The sequence below is a fragment of the Gekko japonicus genome, unplaced genomic scaffold, assembly GCF_001447785.1.
Source record: "Gekko japonicus isolate JY-2015 unplaced genomic scaffold, Gekko_japonicus_V1.1 scaffold414, whole genome shotgun sequence".
Taxonomy (NCBI): domain Eukaryota; kingdom Metazoa; phylum Chordata; class Lepidosauria; order Squamata; family Gekkonidae; genus Gekko; species Gekko japonicus.
Window position 1 is genome coordinate 335,451 of NW_015162491.1, and position 18,762 is coordinate 354,212.

Genomic DNA, 18,762 nt, shown 5'->3' on the forward strand with positions numbered 1-18,762 from the left:
TTCTTGAATTGTTATTGTTTGGTTTAAATTTTTTCTGTGTTCTGGCATAAACTTTTTGGTTGGTGTGTCTTTCAAATATTCTCTTATTCCTTTTTCTGGGACAGACTTCTTTTTGTATCATCCTGAAACAGCATTGATAAATTGTTCTTGTATTTCTTTTTCTGCATATGCAATTTGATCTCCTTTCTTTACACGTTATTACTCCTTAATTGATCTCTGCTAGCGTGTCTTTATTGGAGGGTTTTTGTGTGTGCTCTTCCTCTGGATTTGTTCTACTATTATCTTGATTTGTTCTGGTTATTCTCTTTTCTTCTTGGTGGCAGCCGCTAATAAAAGCTTTGCTTGCTTCCCAAACTGTAGCTGAGGACATTCCTTCTATATTATATATATTTTTTTAAATTTCCATATCTTTTTTACACTTGCTTACTACCTCTTCTTGTAGTAGAAGAGCATCATTTAATCTCCATTTTCCTCTTGGTTTTCTGTTCCGTTGCCAAACTACTTCTATGGGATTATGATCTGCAAATATCTTCAGTTGAATTTCTGCTTTGTCTAGCTTTTTGATATCCAACACATAAGTATTCTTGAATGTGTTTGATGTCTATCTGAAAAGAATGTAAAATCTCTAGCCTTTGGGTGCTTGGTCCTTCAGGCGTCTTCTACTTTCTGCATTTCCAAATATTGGATACATTTTTGAATTATTTCCCACCTTTAAAATTCCTTGATCTAACTATCTTTGGATCTAGTACTCTGTTCATATCTCCAAAGATCATTATATCCATCTTGAAATTCTAGCATAATTTGGAAAAAATTCCACAAAAATTTAATTTTAGCGTCATTTGGCACATATATTACTGCTATCATGCACAACTTGCCTTCCAGAAATCTTGTTTTTAAAATTAAATATCTTCCATCTGGATCTCTTAGTTACTCTGCACTTTTTGTTTTGAGCTTATTTTTTATTATTTGAAATATGTTCATGTCTCTTCTTTGAGTTTCTTGTAGTCATAAAATATCTGCATTTTGGTTTTTAAGCTGATTAAAAGTTTTCATATGTTTCAAGGGAGAATTCAATCAATGTTTTCTGATACTATTTTTAATTTATCCCCTATTTTGTCCCAATGTTGATGCCACAACCTTTTCTTCAGAGCTCTTAGACCTTGAACATTGCTTTGAGTCACTTGGAGATTTTCCTTCAGTTCCTGTGTAAATTCTCCACTTGCAATTCTTCAGCCAATTGCTTGTCTGTCTGTCACAATTACTTTCCTTCCTTTTGGTACGTATACCTCTACAGGGCCAGCTCACCTATTAGGCGAGCTAGGTACTCACCTAGAGTGTGGGCTGGCCCTTAGGGCATGGAAGGAGAGGCAGGGGCAGCTGCTGGCGCACCTGGCCAACATGGCGCCTGGCCAGCATGGCAGAGGTAGGCAGTGGCACAGCCCACAGGAGCCTGGCACGCTCCCAGCACTAGGAGCCGGAGGAGCGCCCTCCATGGAGCCAGTTGCCACCGTGGCAACAGCACCACCAGCAGCAGGAGGAGGAGGAGCCGCCCCCACCGCCCTGGTGTGAGCAGCCTTCCTTTCCCCTAGCTCTTCCTGCTGCTTTCCTTTTCTCGGGCATGCAGGCGCCCAGGGAGGAGGGAGTAGCTTGGCAGAAGACGCGCCGTCAGCCCTCACAGAGGGACGGGGGGCGGTGGCAAGGCACCTTCCTCAGCCACCGCTGGGAAAAGGAAGAGGAGAGCCGGGAAAAGGAAGGGTAGAGAAAGTGAACCTGACTGAGAAGGCAGCAGGCAGGCAGGTTGTGAAGCTCTTTCTTGCCCGCCTGCCACCTTCTCAGTCAGTTAAACTTTCGCTGCCCTTCCTTTTCCTGGCTCTCCTCTTCCTTTTCCCAGCAGTGGCTGAGGAAGAAGGCGCCTTGCTGCCGCCCCCCCCATCCCTCCATGAGGGCTGACAGCGCGTCTTCTGCCCGGGCGCTGTGTTGGGGAGCAACCAGGCACTCGAAGGTAAAGGGGGGGCAAAAAAAGGCAAGCTGGCAAGCCCAGCCCCACCCAGAGTCCCACGCCCGCGTCGCCTGGGGCCGGTTGAGAGGCAGGCAAAGGTGCCACAGTTTGGTGGGGCTAGGTGAGCCTCTGCGCATGGCTGCTGCCTCGCCTGAGCTGGGCTTTTGTTAGCGGACAGGCACCGCAGGGTTTTCGCAGAGGAAGAAAGTGTGCCCGGAAGCACGGCCAAGTGCCCCCCTGCCCCGCATGCACACTTTGCAAAAGTTGGCAAGGAGGAAGCCCTTCGGGGGGCCCAGCGGACGTGCGCTTGTGCCTTGGAAGGGTAGGGCGCCCCCCGCTCCCCCCATCTGCTTCTTCCCTGCTAGTCTATCCATTCCTCCTTGGGTGCAGGAGAGAGAGAGATCTCCGCCCTGAGGTGCCGCATGCCAGCTGGAAGGTCTCTAGGCCCCACCGGGAGGTTGGCATCTGCGCTCTCCTAGGTGCAGGAACACCTCAGGCCGGCCCTGTACCTCCAAATGGTATTTTCCAGTGGTACTTTATTTCTTTCTCTTGTAGAATGTGTCTCAGAAAGCCAGTCTTTCCTTTTCCTTAATACACTTGTTGGTAGATCCTGAAAGATCTGCATTCTTTTTATGCTACTTTAAGTGGAGATTCTATTTGCTCCTTCAATATTGCATCTTGTGTTTTCTTATGAGTGAAACAGACCAATATATCTCAGAACAGCTTGTGCTTGAATGCAAATCTTGAATTCACTCTAAATATCTAATCAATATCGGGAAAATCTTTTATCTTCAAATCCATCTTGTCTTTCTAGAGTGAGTATAAATGGGCAATTTTCTCAGTGGAGGGTGGTAAGCAGTGGGGTACCGCAGGGATCAGTACTTGGTCCAATGCTTTTTAACTTGTTCTTTAATGATTTGGAGTTGGGAGTAAGCAGTGAAGTGGCTAAATTTGCAGATGACACAAAGTTGTTCAGGGTGGTGAGAACCAGGGAGGATTGTGAGGCACTCCAAAGGGATCTGTCGAGGATGGGCGAGTGGGCGTCAACATGGCAAATGGGGTTCAGTGTGGCCAAGTGCAAGGTGATGCACAATGGAGCCAAAAATCCTAAATATAAATACACATCCGCCCGGCATTCATCCCTCTCGCGCAGCTAATTGTGTGCGTGATTGGGGCTATGATCTCTTTTTTTGGATACAGTTACTAGTTTGGTGGATCAGGGGAATTCTGCAGATGTTTGGATTTTAGTAAAGTGTTTGACATGGTGCCCCATGAAGTTCTTATTGAGAAGTTGGTGAAATATGGAGTAGATCCTATTCCTGTTAGGTGGATCAAGGCGTGCTTAGTAATATATCATACCAAAGGATGATAGTTGCTGGTTCCCCATCATCCTAGAGGGAGGTGACAAATGAGGTGTCTCAAGGTTTATATTTGTATAAACATATTTATAAATGACTTATTTGAGAGAGTTCAGAATGTGCTCATCAAGTTTGTGGATGATATTTAACTGGGTAGGTTAGTTAGTACCTTGGAGGTATTAGGATGCAGCTGGCATTGGATAAGATGGAGGGCGCCACTGGCAAATTCAATGAAGCTTGATAGGGACAAGTATAAAGTGTTGCACTTGGATAGTAAGTAACAGTTATATAAATACTAGATGGGTGAAACCTGGTTCAGTAGTACCACCTGTGAAAAGGATTTGGGGTGGGAAGGTCTAATGTGATTTTAGGATTCATTAGCAGAAATGTAATGTCAGGGTCACATGACGTATTGGTGCTGCTGCACACTGCTTTGGTTTGACTTCACCTGAAGTACTGTGTTCAGTTTTGAAGCACCACAGTTTAGGAAGGACAAGCAGGAATCCACAAAGACTTGTGGGTTGAATTTCCCGCTCCCCTACTCTTCAAAACCCCCATAGCCTCTTGCCTTTTCCTGCCCCTTCTCCTTCTCATCCAACAGCCAACCTTTCTTTACCAGCTCCACATATTCAGTTTTCTGCCCTACCCTACACTTGCCACCCTCTACCTGGGAAAACTATGGCGTGGTTCTGCGGTGCTGATTTGTCAGAGTGGCCAATTGTGCAGCAGAAAATCTGCAGGGACTTGTGAGGGGCACCCCATTCCCCCCATCAGACCTTCTTTACAGTATTTCCTCTTTTCCTCATCCTGGTAATCTACACATCTTCATTTTCCCCTAGCAATAGAAAAGAGCAAGAGCCCAGTAGTACCTTAAAGACAAAATGTGTGGTAGGGTATGACCTTTCGTGAGTCACTGCTCACTTCTTCAGATCTTCATTTTTCTCTGCTTCCTTCTCCCCTTTCCACTCACCCACCAACCTCCTTTTTATCTGCCCCTCAATCTTCAACTATATTTATTATTTTTTTTACTTCGTTTATAGCCCATCTTTCTACACAATGGAGATGCAAAGCACCTTAACTCATTCTCCTCTTCTCTATTTTATCCTTGGAATTACCCTGTGAGCAGGGGCAGACTGGGAGGGAAAAACTCTGGGAAAGGGCCCTTCCCCTAGCTCACACTGGCCCCACCCCCATAGGAAGGAGGGAGAGAGGAAGACACAGTCTGTCTGACCCTGCTTCTCCCTCCCAAAGGGGAGATGGAAGAGGCAGCCTGCTTAACCAATTGGCCAGGTACTGCTTTCCTTACTCCAGACAGGTCTCAAATGGGCCAGGTGCTGCTTCCCTCATCTCAACTGGGTGCTTCCCTTATCTAATATGGGAATCTGCTAGGCCAAGCTGGGCACTGCCTTCTGCCTTGGCTTGGACTCACCCCCACTTAGGGTTGCCAAGTTGATCTTCGCCGGGAGCAGGGGGCTCCCGGCCGGCGTCTGGTGCACGCGCGCTGCACGCACATCACCCGGAAGTGATGGCAGGACGCCGGGCACGCTGGGGGCGGGGCCACGGCCATACAAGACTCTCTGTCTTGCCTTGTAAAGTGTTTGGTCAGACACTGCCCTCTGCTTTGCCTGGCACCGGGCTGGTCTGAGCACTGCCCTCTGCTTTTCCTCATCTTGTGCAGGGCAAGGCTGGGAGTTGCCTTCTGCCTTGCCTTGTGGGAGGCTTGGCCAGCACCACTGTATGCCTCACATTACAAAGGGCTCAGCCATGTCAGGCACCACCAGTGTCTGCCTCGCCTCATTGAGGGTGTTGGCTGCGCCAGGTACCAGTGTCTGCCTTGCCTTGAGGAGGTTTAGCCAGAAGCTGCTACCTTCCCTGTCTCACCTCTCACGCAGGGCTCCAGAGGTTTTCTCTCTCCTGCCTTCCCACAGGCTGGCTGAGCACTGTCTCTCCCATTTTGTGTAGGGCTTAGCTGGGCCAGGCTCAGCCCTTCTGTCACAGAACTGGCTGGCCAGCAGTGCACTGGGAGCCATCCAGGTTATCTTAATGGTCAGTCTTGGCCCTGCCTGTGAGGTAAGTCAGGCTGAGAATGTGTAATTAGCCCAAGGTCACCCAGTGAGTTTTCAGGGCAGAATGGGGATTTGAGGTCCTAGTCTGAAACTCTAACCACTACACGACACTGACTTTCATGGGATGACTGCTGTTGAACTTTACCGAGTAGCCAGACCTAGGTGAGTCATGAAAGTTGTGTGTATCCCTCCAGTTGCCTTTTTTGGGTGGGATTTGTTTGCTTTTTTTAGATTTCAGATTTTTCTGCAAACCTGGAGTGTTTTCCAGGTTTTTAGAAAGATCTGTCTTGTCTGTTCATGGATTTAGGTAGCCTTAAATTTGGCTGATTTAGCTGTTAGAATACAGACAAGTGGGAAACCACAAGGGATTGCAGAAGGCACTCCATCCCCCATCACACACACTATTTCCTCTTTCCTTTTCCTGAAAACCCCCATAGTGTCTACTGCTTCCTTCTCCCCTTCCCACCCAACAGCCAACCTACATTTATCTGCCCCTTTATCTTCAGGTTTCCCTTTCCCTTCCAGCAGACTCTGCTTAGAAAAACCATGGCCCAATTGTGTGGTGCTGGCCACTGAGCCAGACGCACTTGCATGGCAGGGAACCCTCAAGGACTTATGGAGAGTGCCTCACTTTCCCCTGTATCCCCCTCTCCACACTATTTCCTCTTTATTTTGGGGTGTTATTCAGGTTTGCAGAAAGATGTGTCTTGCCCTTTCACAGCTCCAATCACTGGATTTAATGATTCTCAGATTTGGCCAACTTGGCTATTAGTATATAGCAGAGGTGTCAAACTCATTTGTTACAAGGGCCAGATCTTTGTTGGGTCGGCCATGTGTGCCATAAAAAGTAATGCCAGGTATCAGAGATATAAACTTCATAAAAGACAGCAGCTGGTAAGCTCCATGTTGTTGTGTTTAAGGCCCAATGGGGTGAGGGGGTGCAGAGGAAAACCCACATGGGCAGACTGGGGAGCCAGCAGTGCAGCACTGGGTAGTTGCCCCCATGCTGCTTAGAGGGTGGGCAAATCCCCTCCCTAGCCCACTCCCTCTGCCAATGCTGTGAGCCTGGACTCCAGGGTAAAAACACAAAGCAGCTGGGTGTTACAAGTTCTCCCCTGCCTCCAAGCCACCATGGAAGGGGACTGAGAAGATGTTGAACTAACCCCCCCCCCCGCTGCCACCCACAGAAGCAGGGGGGTGGCGGCCCAAGTCCAAGGCCACGTGCATGGCAGGATTCAGGCCAAGCAAAGCCTGATAAGCTGGAGATGCCTGTTCTGCAGTGGCCGCCTTCGACCAAGGCCACCAGGCGATCCATGGCATGGCAATGCTGGGAGTTAAGCTAGAGATCGTCGGCAAGCCACACCACCCCCATGCAGCAACATCCCCCATTATCTCAACCTCCCACGTGCTGAAGCCTGTGGCCATCTGGGGCAGCATCCCTGGAGCTTTAGGCCAAACAAAGAGGTACGCAACCTCGCTTTGGAACCCCGAGCCGGCATGAATGCGGCTGCGGTGGCTCTCAACTTACCAGTGAAGCTGGCACTGAAGTGAAGGGGTTCTGCTTGACTTGCTGCAGATGAGGTTGTTCCGTTGTGCTGAACCCACAATCAGAGTGGCTCTGCCCCTCCCGCCCCACTCCCCCAGCAGCCTCCTGTTCCCTCCCTTGCACCAGTTGGTCACTGGCCCAGCACTGCATGACAGGCTACAGCCAGAGAGGGACACTGGCACAGCCCCCTTGCATGTGCAGAAGTGTTTTAGGTAGACAAATGTGGTTCTTTGGATCCCTTGCTACATTCTATGCCAAAACCCCCCAAATTTCATTTATGACTTTTTATTATTCCTGTCTACAATGTCGTTGTTTTGTAGTGCATTCAGAGTTTTGAATCGGTGCTATTATATTCCCCAAAGTGTGCAAAAGTCTTTCAAATGGTTAATTTTCAATAACCATTTCAGTGAAATGGAATAGTGGAAAGCCCTATTTCACTTCACAAATGTACTTTGTTCTGGTGAGTAAATTATTGGGGGACTTTACAGTGGAAATTCTACCAGATACTTTTATGTGCAGTCATTTTATGCCATGTACTGTCTTATATTTCTTTTCTCTGTGTGGAATGTTCTGCTTGCTGGTGTATAATATGTTAATTTAAACTATTTAGTTTTCACAGTGGAGTTTGCCAACTCCAATTCATGTGTCAAGCATAAATACATGCAAAATCTGTTTACTGTGGTTTTTAGCATGCTGTTTTCTTTTTAGATCATAGCTGAACTTAAGACAACCATTTCCTCTCTGACAGAGGAAAGCAACCAGCAGCAGCTTGCTGCAGAAAGGCACCTGCAGGATGTTTTACAAAAGTTTGAAGATGAGAAGAAGCAGCTAATTAGAGATAATGACAGAGCAATCAAGGTAATCTGACACTTTGAGTCAATGATGCTACCAGCTGTTTGAGTATAATTAAAAGTTTTGAAAACACTGGCAGAAGACACATGAATGCATGTAGCATTCATCTTCTTATGACATTCAGCAGTTCCACTTATTGGATGAACTGCGATGCCATGACTGACTGGATGACAAGATGTCTAAATGAATGGAGAGGTTTTTTTGTTTTTGTTTTTAAATCAGGTCTAATCCATTTGCCTGGTAGTAAATTTTCAATTTTGTTGTTATTATTAATTAATTAATTAATTAATTAATTAATTAAAAGCTGCCACTGCCACCAGGAATCACATACAATATTTGCATTTTGCTGGTGTATGTTTAGTATGTTTAGTACCATTCTATATACTGACAAGCACTCATCTCAGTGGCAGTCTAATGTTACTGGAAATAACTGAAATACATTAGCCATTTCAATAATTTTGATATGCCTTTAATTCAACACAGTTCATTCACTTCTTTTTTTTGCCATCAAGTCAAGCTGACTTCTGGTGACCTCTAGTGGGGCTTGAAGGCCAGTTACTTTCCATCACGTGCTGCTATGTCACAACCCTGGTATTCCTTGGAGGTCTCCCATCCAAATAGTAGCCAGGGCTGGCCCTACTTAGCTTCCAAGATCCGACGAGATCGAGCTTCCCTGGGCTATCCAGGTCAGGGCATGCACATCTTTAAGTCCCTGTCTGAACTAGTGGGTTTGGTCCAAGTTGATGCAGCACACATGTAAGATAGGATCTACACTGAAAACTAAAGATCAACACTATGGGAACCTTTATTGTCTCTTAACATGAGCAGAGGATTGCCTTCTTCATAATATCAGACAACACAAATATGAATGGAGCTATGATTGTGGAAAATTTCAATGAAGAGCATCTTTGGGAAACATTATGGAGTAATTTATTTGGGCTTGTTTGTAGTGGGGCATGGTCACTATGGAACTTTGGGTTTAGTTTTAGAGATGCTTTATTTGGTCAGCTGATTTCATTTGGCTATTTTACATGTCTGTACATTTGTTTTAACTTACTGATGTGTGCCCTGAGTCTCAGGGATTGGTTTGGGCTGGAAATATAAACAAATTATGTCAAAATTATTCTTAATCTACATCATAAAGGTTAATTTCTTTGAGTTCCTCCTATATCTGAAGTTACTTTATTCTGTGTTGTCTTAGAATTAAAAGTGACTGGTCCTTCAACCTTTTCCTTCAGCTTTTCTCCTTACTTCACTTTCCAGTAGGGGTGTGCGCCCAGTATATCCTGAGCCAAATAAATACCCCAAAAATACCTTATTGGTATTATTTAGGTATTTATTCCGCTGAATCAGATTCTCTAATCTGATTCAGCTACTGATCTAGCTGAGCCTGAATAAAAGCTGCCTTCTGAGGTCACTTGCCCATGGCGGCAGCTTTGAGAAGGCATTTAAATCTAAAGGGTATAATGGAGCCTAATAAATTCTTCAAGCCCTGCAGTGGCAGCACGGGCTAGCTTGGCTTTGCAAAAGCAATTTAAAGGGAACTTGCCTGAAACAAGACATTTGGATATTGGCAGCTCATCTTCCACGTGCCCAGAATGAGGAGGCAGATGCCCTCAGCAGAGGGGGGAGGCACAATTGCATGAATGGGAACTGTATCTGCGACCCATTTTCCACTAATGGGGCCACCCACAAATAGATGTCTTTGCAACACACAGGAACTCCAAATGTCCCCAGTTCTGCTGCAGAGGGGGAACGGACCCTTTCTCTCTTGGCGACAGGCTCTTGCTTCCCTGTACAGGGAAGTCAGTCCCCCCCCCCCAATTCCTCTCCTGACAAGGGTGCTGAACAAGATCTTGCTGGACTAACCAGATTGTATTCTAGTGACTCCTTGGTGGCCGCATCAGCCATGGTTTCCTGTACTGCTTCGCCTTTCCAACAGGACCTTCATCCACTTCCCCTATGCATCAGACCTTCTCTTAACATCAGAGGGATGGGTCCCCTACCACAATGTGCCACCCCTCAAGTTGACAGTCTGGAAAATACTCGGCGAGTCTTCTCCGAAAGGGTAGAGACTGTCCTTCTAAATAGCAGGAAATTGTTTACTTGTTCTTCATATGCTTATAAATGGTTGAAGTTCCTCGCCTTCCTCAGACTATACAAAGGGGACCCAACCAACATCGGACTGCCTCGCATCTTTGACTTCCTCCTTTCTCTTGCGGACTCTGGTCGGCCACACTAGGCCTTGTTCCCAATCCTGCATAGATCATGACACCTTTTTACCATAACTAAATTGTCATTGACCACCAAGCACTCCCACCTTGGCTTGGAAACTTAATATATATGCGGAGTACATCATGCGAAATGCTGGCCTGGATGAATCACAAGCGGGAATTAAGATTGCTGGGGGAAAGATCAACAACCTCAGATATGCAGATGATACCACTCTAATGGCAGAAAGTGAAGAGGACCTAAAGAGCCTCTTGCTCAGGGTAAAAGAGGAGAGCGCAAAAGTGGGCTTGAAGCTCAACATCAACAAAACTAAGATCATGGCATCCGGCCCCATCACTCCTTGGCAAATAGAAGGGGAAGTCGTGGAAGTAGTGACAGACTTCACGTTCCTGGGATCCCAGATCACTGCAGACTGTGACAGCAGCCATGAAATTCAAAGACACCTGCTCCTTGGGAGGAAAGCGATGGCGAACCTAAACAGCATGATAAAAAGTAGAGACATCACCCTGCCAACAAAAGTCCGCATGGTCAAAGCAATGGTATTCCCTAGTAGTCATGTATGGCTGCGAGAGTTGGACTATAAGGAAGGCCGAGCACCGAAGAATAGATTCTTTTGAACTATGGTGCTGGAGAAGACTCTTGAGAGTCCCTTGGACTGCAAGAAGATCAAACCAGTCAATCCTAAAAGAAATCAACCCTGACTGTTCCCTGGAAGGCCAGATAATGAAACTGAAGCTCAAATACTTTGGCCACGAAATGAGAAGGGAGCACTCACTGGAGAAGACCCTGATGCTGGGAAAGATTGAAGATCAAAGAAGACGGGGACGGCAAAGGATGAGATGGTTAGACAGTGTCATAGATGCAACGAACATGAAATTGAGCGAACTTCAGAGGACGGCGGAAAACAGGAGGGCCTGGCAAGATTTTGTCCATGGGGTCGCGAAGAGTCGAACTCGACTGTGTAACTGAATAACAAATGTGTTTCTGTCTTCAGCAATGCTCGCCTCCTTTGGTCCTTTGTTGCCACACATGGTTCTTCTTCACCATCCTACCCTCACTCCCAAATTCTATTGTGCTCCTATCAATATTACCCTGAGTGTTTATGCGGTCATCCCAAATTAGAGAATCCCCAGCTCCTGTTGGCCTTGTTCCCTTTTGGTTCAAGTGAAGCCTGTCTCTTTTGTATAGGTTTGGCTTGTCCCAGAAATTTCCTCCATGCCTAACAAATCTAAACCCTTCCTCTCAGCACCACTTTGTCACCCACACATTGAGACTCCTGATCTGTGTCTGTCCAGCTGGCCTTGTGTGTGGCTCTGGTAGCACCTCTTATCTATCAACCTATCTAGACAGCACGTGATGTCCACAACCATCACACCAGGCAGACAAGGCACCATGCAGTCAAAAAACCTGTCAGAGACCCCACTCTCTATATTCCTAAAAACTGAGTCACCCACTACTAAAAGCCCACCTTTCCTCAACCCCAAATTAGAGAATCTTTGGTACAAGAGCATATTGGTCTTTCACCCAAGGATGGGGTCCCTTCTAAAGGATTGTGCCCCTCCTCCTGAGGCTGATGCCCTCCGACCTTGAGACTCTCACTCTCCACCACAGTAGAGGAGCTGTCGGCACAGGAGTGGATCTTTTCTGGTGAGTCCCTAATGGTCTCATCCCCAAACCTTTCCCTGCCTCAGGTTCTCTAGGTCAAGAACCATAGTCTGAAGGGAACAAATCTGCTCTCTGAGAGCCAAGAGCTCCATGCTTCAAGCACATACCCATGATTTCTGCCCAGTGGTAGATAATCATACATGTGGCATTCCCTGCAAAACGTTGAATAGCTCCCGCTTCCCTGCTGGGTTTCTACCTTCATTAGTGGTTAGTCATTTAAAAGTATTTTACAGTAAAATAGGGTGCTTACCTGAACTTGTGCAGATTTTCATAGCAGGAAGGAAACAGCAGCACACCACCCTCGTTGCTGATGTGGGACTTGTATGTCCCTTCTCAGGCAACTTAGACTAGAGCAGCTCTCTCTTGATCCCCCTCTACTTCTTGTGTTCAGCTCCTAAGATAAACTCCCCTGTTCGAAGCCCTGTTTGAGGCCCTGGTCACAAACCCTAGGAACAAGCCCAAGAGGGATCCTGTGTGCCCCTTACAGGGACATCCCTTTAGTGATGATGTCCTACAGGGTAATTATGAACAGGATTACCACATTCTGGCTTTATGGAAGGTCCTGTGGGTTAGATCTGATTACTGTCTTCAGCTAAACAAGGAGTCTTTCTTAAGTGGGAAGAGTTGCTAGTTCAAAGGAAGATTCCTTTTGGTGGAGAAAGATGCCCCAATAAAAGTGATGTATTGAATCCAGCCCTGCAGTTCAGTCTGCTAAGAAGTTTTTCAGGTCTGGCCTTTTGTTCTGGTACTGCCTTAGCACTTCTGCTTTCTGTCTCCTACTAATGACAGTTTGGGATTGGCAGATAAATCAGAACTGTGACCCAATGAGTGGTTGGAGATTTTGCTAACATAGCACTCTTGAGAATCCATCTGTGGATGAACATGAGAGACCTCATTGTGAAGCTTTGTTGTACAGCAAATAGATTTTGTTTTGCTGGGAGTAGACTTCCTTTGAAGCTAAAATCCTCACTGTATGTCCACATGTTGAATCAGAGAATTCCTATGAAAGGCACCTTTATTAAATGCATCCCCAAAAGTATTAAAGTAAAAACTTAAAACTTATATAGCATTTCAGAAATAATGTATAAATAACGTTAAATGCCATTATTATTCCTATATTCCACTCATCCTCCATTGAGCTGGTATCAGCTAACATGTGGTCCCCAGGTGGTTTTCCTCCCAGGCAGTTAGCAAGACCAGGCCTGTTTAGCCTCAATAATAGAACCATATCATATGCTTTCAGATCCTTACCTGAGGCCTTCTCTTTTTTGCTTTTGCTTTTCTTTCTCAGGAAGATAACTCTGTGGCAAGAGTTTAGCAAAACAGACAAAGCTTAGGGGAACTACTGGTCAAGGTTACGAAGGAGCAAGTCAAAGCGTATTCAAAACACCTGAATGAATTTAAGTAACTGACACCTAATTAGGTATACTCAAGACTTTCCTCACCTTGCAGTTTGCAGAAATATCTTTCAAACCATTGTGCCTTTCCCATTCAAAATTTTTAAAAAGACTTCGGAGAGGAAAATCTGGGGGTAGTTCTAAATGTTTCCTTTTCCCCTCCGTGGGCCTTCACAAGACACAGTCAACATACGGCAACCCCACGGTTTTCAGGTCAAGAGATTTTTAGGGGTGGTTTGCCATTGCCTGCCTCTGTGTAGCGACCCTGGTCTTCCTTGGTGGTCTCCAGTGTTCCCTCTAAGCTGAGTTAGTGTGAGCTAGCTCACAGTTTTTTTAGCCTCCGGCTCACACATTTTTGCCTTGGCTCAAGAAGGATGGATCCAGAGCAAACTAATTTATGCAGTAGCCAAATTGCCCTCTCACAACTGTAATGCCAGTAGCTCACAAAGTAGAGTTTTTGCTCACAAGACTCCACAGCTTAGAGGGAACATTGGTGGTCTCCCATCCAGATACTAACCAGGGACAACCCTGGTTAGCTTCCAAGTCCTGATGAGATCAGGCTTGCCTGGACTATCCAGGTCAGTTGTAAAATCCAGACTCATCACAATATTATCTGTATCAGTAACATAATTCCTACACTAATCAGAGCTTATACTGACAGTGATATTAAAAGAAAAAAACAGTTATTTAAACTTGAAAAATTAAATGTGGTATCTTTGTCTTACCTGAATGAACGCATGAAAATGTGATTATTGACCAAATCTACAGAAAAAACACGGCTTACGCAAAAAAACATAAAATGCCCAGGGAGATCCATATTAAATTTAGCAAAAAAGAACTAAGGGACAAGACGTTGCAAGCAGCAAATCAGAACCAAGTAATGAAAGATAATAAAGAAATAAAATTCTTGAAAGATACCCCGTGGAGGGTAAGAGAAAAAAGATTTGCTTACACAAAACTAACCAAACTGTTAAGAGAAAATGATATACTATACAGATGGCTGGTACCCGAAGGTCTCCGGCTCACACATTTTTGCCTTGGCTCAAGAAGGATGGATCCAGAGCAAACTAATTTATGCAGTAGCCAAATCGCCCGCTCACAACTGTAATTTGTACTTCACAAAGTAGAATTTTTGCTCACAAGTCTCCACAGCTTAGAGGGAACATTGGTGGTCTCCCATCCAGATACTAACCAGGGACAACCCTGGTTAGCTTCCAAGACCTGATGAGATCAGGCTTGCCTGGACTATCCAGGTCAGTTGTAAAATCCAGACTCATCACAATATTATCTGTATCAGTAACATAATTCCTACACTAATCAGAGCTTATACTGACAGTGATATTAAAAGAAAAAAACAGTTATTTAAACTTGAAAAATTAAATGTGGTATCTTTGTCTTAACCTGAATGAATGCATGAAAATGTGATTAGTTTTATAACTTCGATTAGTGTGCCCTTTCAACTTTTTTCATCAAATATATAATTTTTATAAGCTCAAATACTGTGCAACATTTCTGGAGAAGGAATTTTTTTCATCAAATATGAAGAAATTTGGACCAGTCCATAACTTATTCACATATGGGATTTCATTTATTTGTTCCACATAATTTATAATATTTGAGCTTATTATAGTACAAAGGTTTGAATCCCACCAAAAATTTCTACAGATGGGGAAAAAACTATGGATAAGTCCCTCAGATCCACTGTGTATCAGAGTAGACAACACTGGGTTGAACTCAGTATAATGCACCTTCATATTTTCAAAGAAACAATCCTATGCAGAGTTACATGGGAGTAAGCCCTGTTTAGCCCAATAAGACTTATTTCTGAGACTGATTACCCAGTGAGACTTACTTCTGAGAGTCAATATGATCAGACAGAACATCAGTGAAACTAACTGGGACTGGAAAATATTTTCAGTAGAAATCAGTTGTCTACCAGCTAGATAGGACAGCAGGAGCATAATGTACTTTTCATGGCTGGGCTGGGCTGTGCTTGCCCCCCCCCCCCCCAAGAAGATATCAAAGTAGGAAAGGGCCTCCAAAGACAGCTGCAGAATTTAGAAAAGTTGTTTGTAAGGTACAGAAAAGCCTCAGCTACCTGACATTTTAAAGAAATTGTTTCAGGCCTAATGCTATGAAGCTCTTGAAGGTACAGTACAGCAAATTTCACTGGCATATTGGTGAAAGGTGTTGGAGAACATAATTAAAGCTGCTGGATTTGAGTCCAGTAGCACCTTAGAAACCAACAAGATATTCTGGGTATAAGCTTTCAAGAGTCAAAGCTCCCTTCATGTCTGACATACAAAAACCTGGTTCCCAAGGAGAAAAAGTAACAGACCAAAAAAAGTTTTACAGAGGGTTGGTTTTGAAATTAAACCAGTAGTGGGATCCCATGAATCAGGCACCGCATATAGCAAAGGTGCTTTGGGAGAAGAGTTCGGGCACCAAAGTCTGGGGCTTTATGGGGAAAAGACATTAATGAGCCATGACCTCATCTCTTCAAGCACAGGGTATCAGCAAAATACTCCGTACAATGTACTGTGTAGGCTTTCTAGTCATCAGCCTTTGTTCTGCTTCCAGAGGCTTTCTGGAATTCTGCCTTCTTCCTTTTCTGTCCTGGAACAGCACTGAATTCTTCCAGCAGTGTAGGTGGAAATACAATATGAATAAACTTGCATATTCACCAACAAAATGTTGTGGGAACATAAGGCATTTTCAAAGCAAACGTCTTTAGGCTACAAATTTTATTGCTGTGTAGTAAAGATATTGATGCCTATTTGTTATAATTTGGCTATAGGCTAGGTATATTAGCATACATTTTCAAACCAAACATTAATCCACCACATCAGAGGTTCACAGGCTGAAACTTGTGAAAAGTAAAAGTGTGCCTGGAGAGGTGGTATGCCAAGTGGTAGGTCACCAAAGCTTCTGTTAAAGTTTCAGAGCAAACCGATGTACTTCTGATAGCTGAAGTAATGGGCTCCCATCCCAGTCTCCAAGGTGGCAAACAAGCTGTATGTAGCTGACAGCGGCTAGTGAAGATTATGGGGTGGTTACTGTGATTCATCTCCACAAGGTGCTGATGGTCCCTATCTTCCTAGCTCTCCCCAACCTCAGTAACCATTTCCGATTCGAGGAAAGTTTATTCCCAGGGTTGCAGGACTGGTGTGGAATAATACCCAGGGAGCAAGGGAGCAGTGGTGATGGGAAAGAGGCTCGTTGCCTTTTCCATGAGCTCAGCTTGGCTGATGGAACTGGAAAAACTGAGCAATTTCACCCTCTTCTCCTTCCCTACTTCAGCCTCCTGACCTGTGTGGTTATTAGTCTACATGGGTCCTGTGACCCCAGGAATGGTTGCTGGGGAAAGGGAAAGTCAGAGAAATTCTTGCACTGGATCCCATCCTGTTGTTATAGCTGTATTCCTCCTTTTTTCATCAAGGAATTCAAACATGAATTTGTAAGGTTCCTTTTAGGTCTTCCATTTAAGCACAGGGCATACCCAGACCTGCTTAGCCTCAGCAAGGTTGTTACATAATACACCATGAGACCAACTGATGAGCAGAATACATGTCTGTTTTTCAAATTCCTGGCCTGGAGTACTGCCCTCATCAAGCCTCCAGGCACCCTCTAGCCAGGCATATGCTGCTGTTCCTCTAACGGTACCTGCTCCCACATTGGAAATTAATGATGCATTTTACTTGGAGAATATTCAAGGAAATACAAGCTTGTCTTCTACCACCTTGCTCAGCAAAGTCTAAAGCCTTCCTCCCACCCGAGGAGTGTTCCTCTAATGGAAGTGGCTTTTCCTCCAGCAGAAGATGCTTCCACCAGATAAAGCCTCCTTCCCCTGGAGGGGAAGGCTTTGGTGAGTGGAATGGCAGGATACATAGCTTGGATTTTAGCATTAGGGCCATAATAGATGTGATAGTAGCCAATGTGGTGTACTGGTTAGACTCTTGGACTAGGATCTAGGAGGCCCTGGTTCAAATCCCAACTCTGCCATAGAAGCCTGGGTGGCCAAGCCGTACATTCTCAGCCTAACCTGCCTCACAGTGTTGTTGTGTGGATAGAATGAAGGTGGGGGGAATCATGTAAACTGCTTTGAGTCCCCATTGGGGAGAAATGCAGGATGCACATGAAATAAATAAATAGCCAATCTGTCTCTTTAAATGCAAGAATGTGCCAATTTCATATAAAGCAGAAGGTGAGGAGCAAAGAGGACACATAGGTGGTGCTGAACATTCCTTTTGCCTTCTTACAATCTGTCCTCTGTTGTAGCTTTTCTCTTAGCCAAATAAGGGCAATTGTAGCCTTAAAATGATGAGGGCAGTAGCAATATATTGAGAGTCAGAGTTGAAAAAGAATTAAGTAATATCACTGGCAGAGTTGTTTGCCAGTCTGACAGCAGCTTCTAGAAGTACCTTCCAGGATAGGTTCAGCTCAAAGGTAAAATGGAGATAACTAAAAGTGTCAACCTGCTCCAATTCCTGATCTAATATAGGCCATCTATAGCATTTCTTAGCACCATTTCCTCTAAAAGGAAATACAAGCCAAAGACGGAGGTCCTGGGCTTGAGTCGGCTCTAAAAAGCAACACCTTGAAGGTTAGTCTCTCCATATGGCAATAACAAGCAAACAGCTTAAAAAGTTTACAGAGACCTAGAACTGACTAGATAAAAAGGACTGTAGATAATTTGAATGTAGCAGGATAAGGCAGATGACATTTGTCTTTAATGAGAAATTTAGCCATATTGTTTATATAAAGGTTGAAAACAAGTGTGGCCAAGATACAGCCCTGTTTAATGCCTTTACAGAGGACAATTGATTTGGTTAGCTGCCCCCTTTGTCCACATCTAATCTGGGCTGTAGGACAATTGTACATCTTTTAAAACTAGAAATAATAAATGTTCATCCTTTGATGTTGCTTCAAGATTTTCCCATACAGGTGGCCTTGGGATACTGTTAAGGACAGCCTTCAAATCCATGAAGGCAACTGCCAGTGTACTGTCACTTCCCCTGATGTACTTATGAGCAATGTGTAGAAGATGACAGTGATGAATTGTGCACCCCCCCCTTCAAAAACCAACTTGCTTCCAGCCAGGTTAAGAGTTTACCATATAGATATAAGACATATAGCCTTCCCACAACTGACAACAAGCTTATTGGCCTGTAATTTGCAGGATTTAGTGGGTTGCCTTTTTTATAAATTGGGACTATTATGACCTGCCTCCATATCCTTAGAATTTACCCCATCAAATTTATTTGACTAAAGACTATTGATAAGACTTCTCTCCACCACTTTTTGTTAGCCTATATGAAACTGTGAAATCCTGTGGGTTAGATCTAACAGCTAGAAGCATCTAACTCATGGTGGACCTCCCCGGGAGGCCCCCTACAAGTTATGTGCGAATTGGACTTGGGGGATACAAGTTATGGAACCCCAAACAAGATGTCCCCAGAAAAGTGCTTTTTGGGAAGATATCAGGTGCAGGTTCTTGACTGTATAAAATGGACCCTGTGTGAACTAGAGGCATCAAACCTGCAGGCGGCCCTCCCCAGGATGCCCCTACATGCCCTACAAGTTATGTGTGGATTGGATTTGAGAGGTCCACGTTACAGACCCTCAAGCAAGGTGCCCCAAGGAAAGT

At 44.8% G+C, this 18,762-nt stretch overlaps 1 protein-coding gene across 1 annotated transcript in view; it reads left to right on the forward strand.

The window, feature by feature from the left end:
* Window positions 1–18,762, forward strand: part of CEP112 (centrosomal protein 112kDa) — a 377,899-nt gene that overhangs the window by 279,303 nt on the left and 79,834 nt on the right. Inside the window, exon 15 of the mRNA XM_015406010.1 lies at window positions 7,678–7,827. Within this exon, the coding sequence (XP_015261496.1) occupies window positions 7,678–7,827 (150 nt within the window). The remainder of the gene's footprint in view (window positions 1–7,677; window positions 7,828–18,762) is intronic.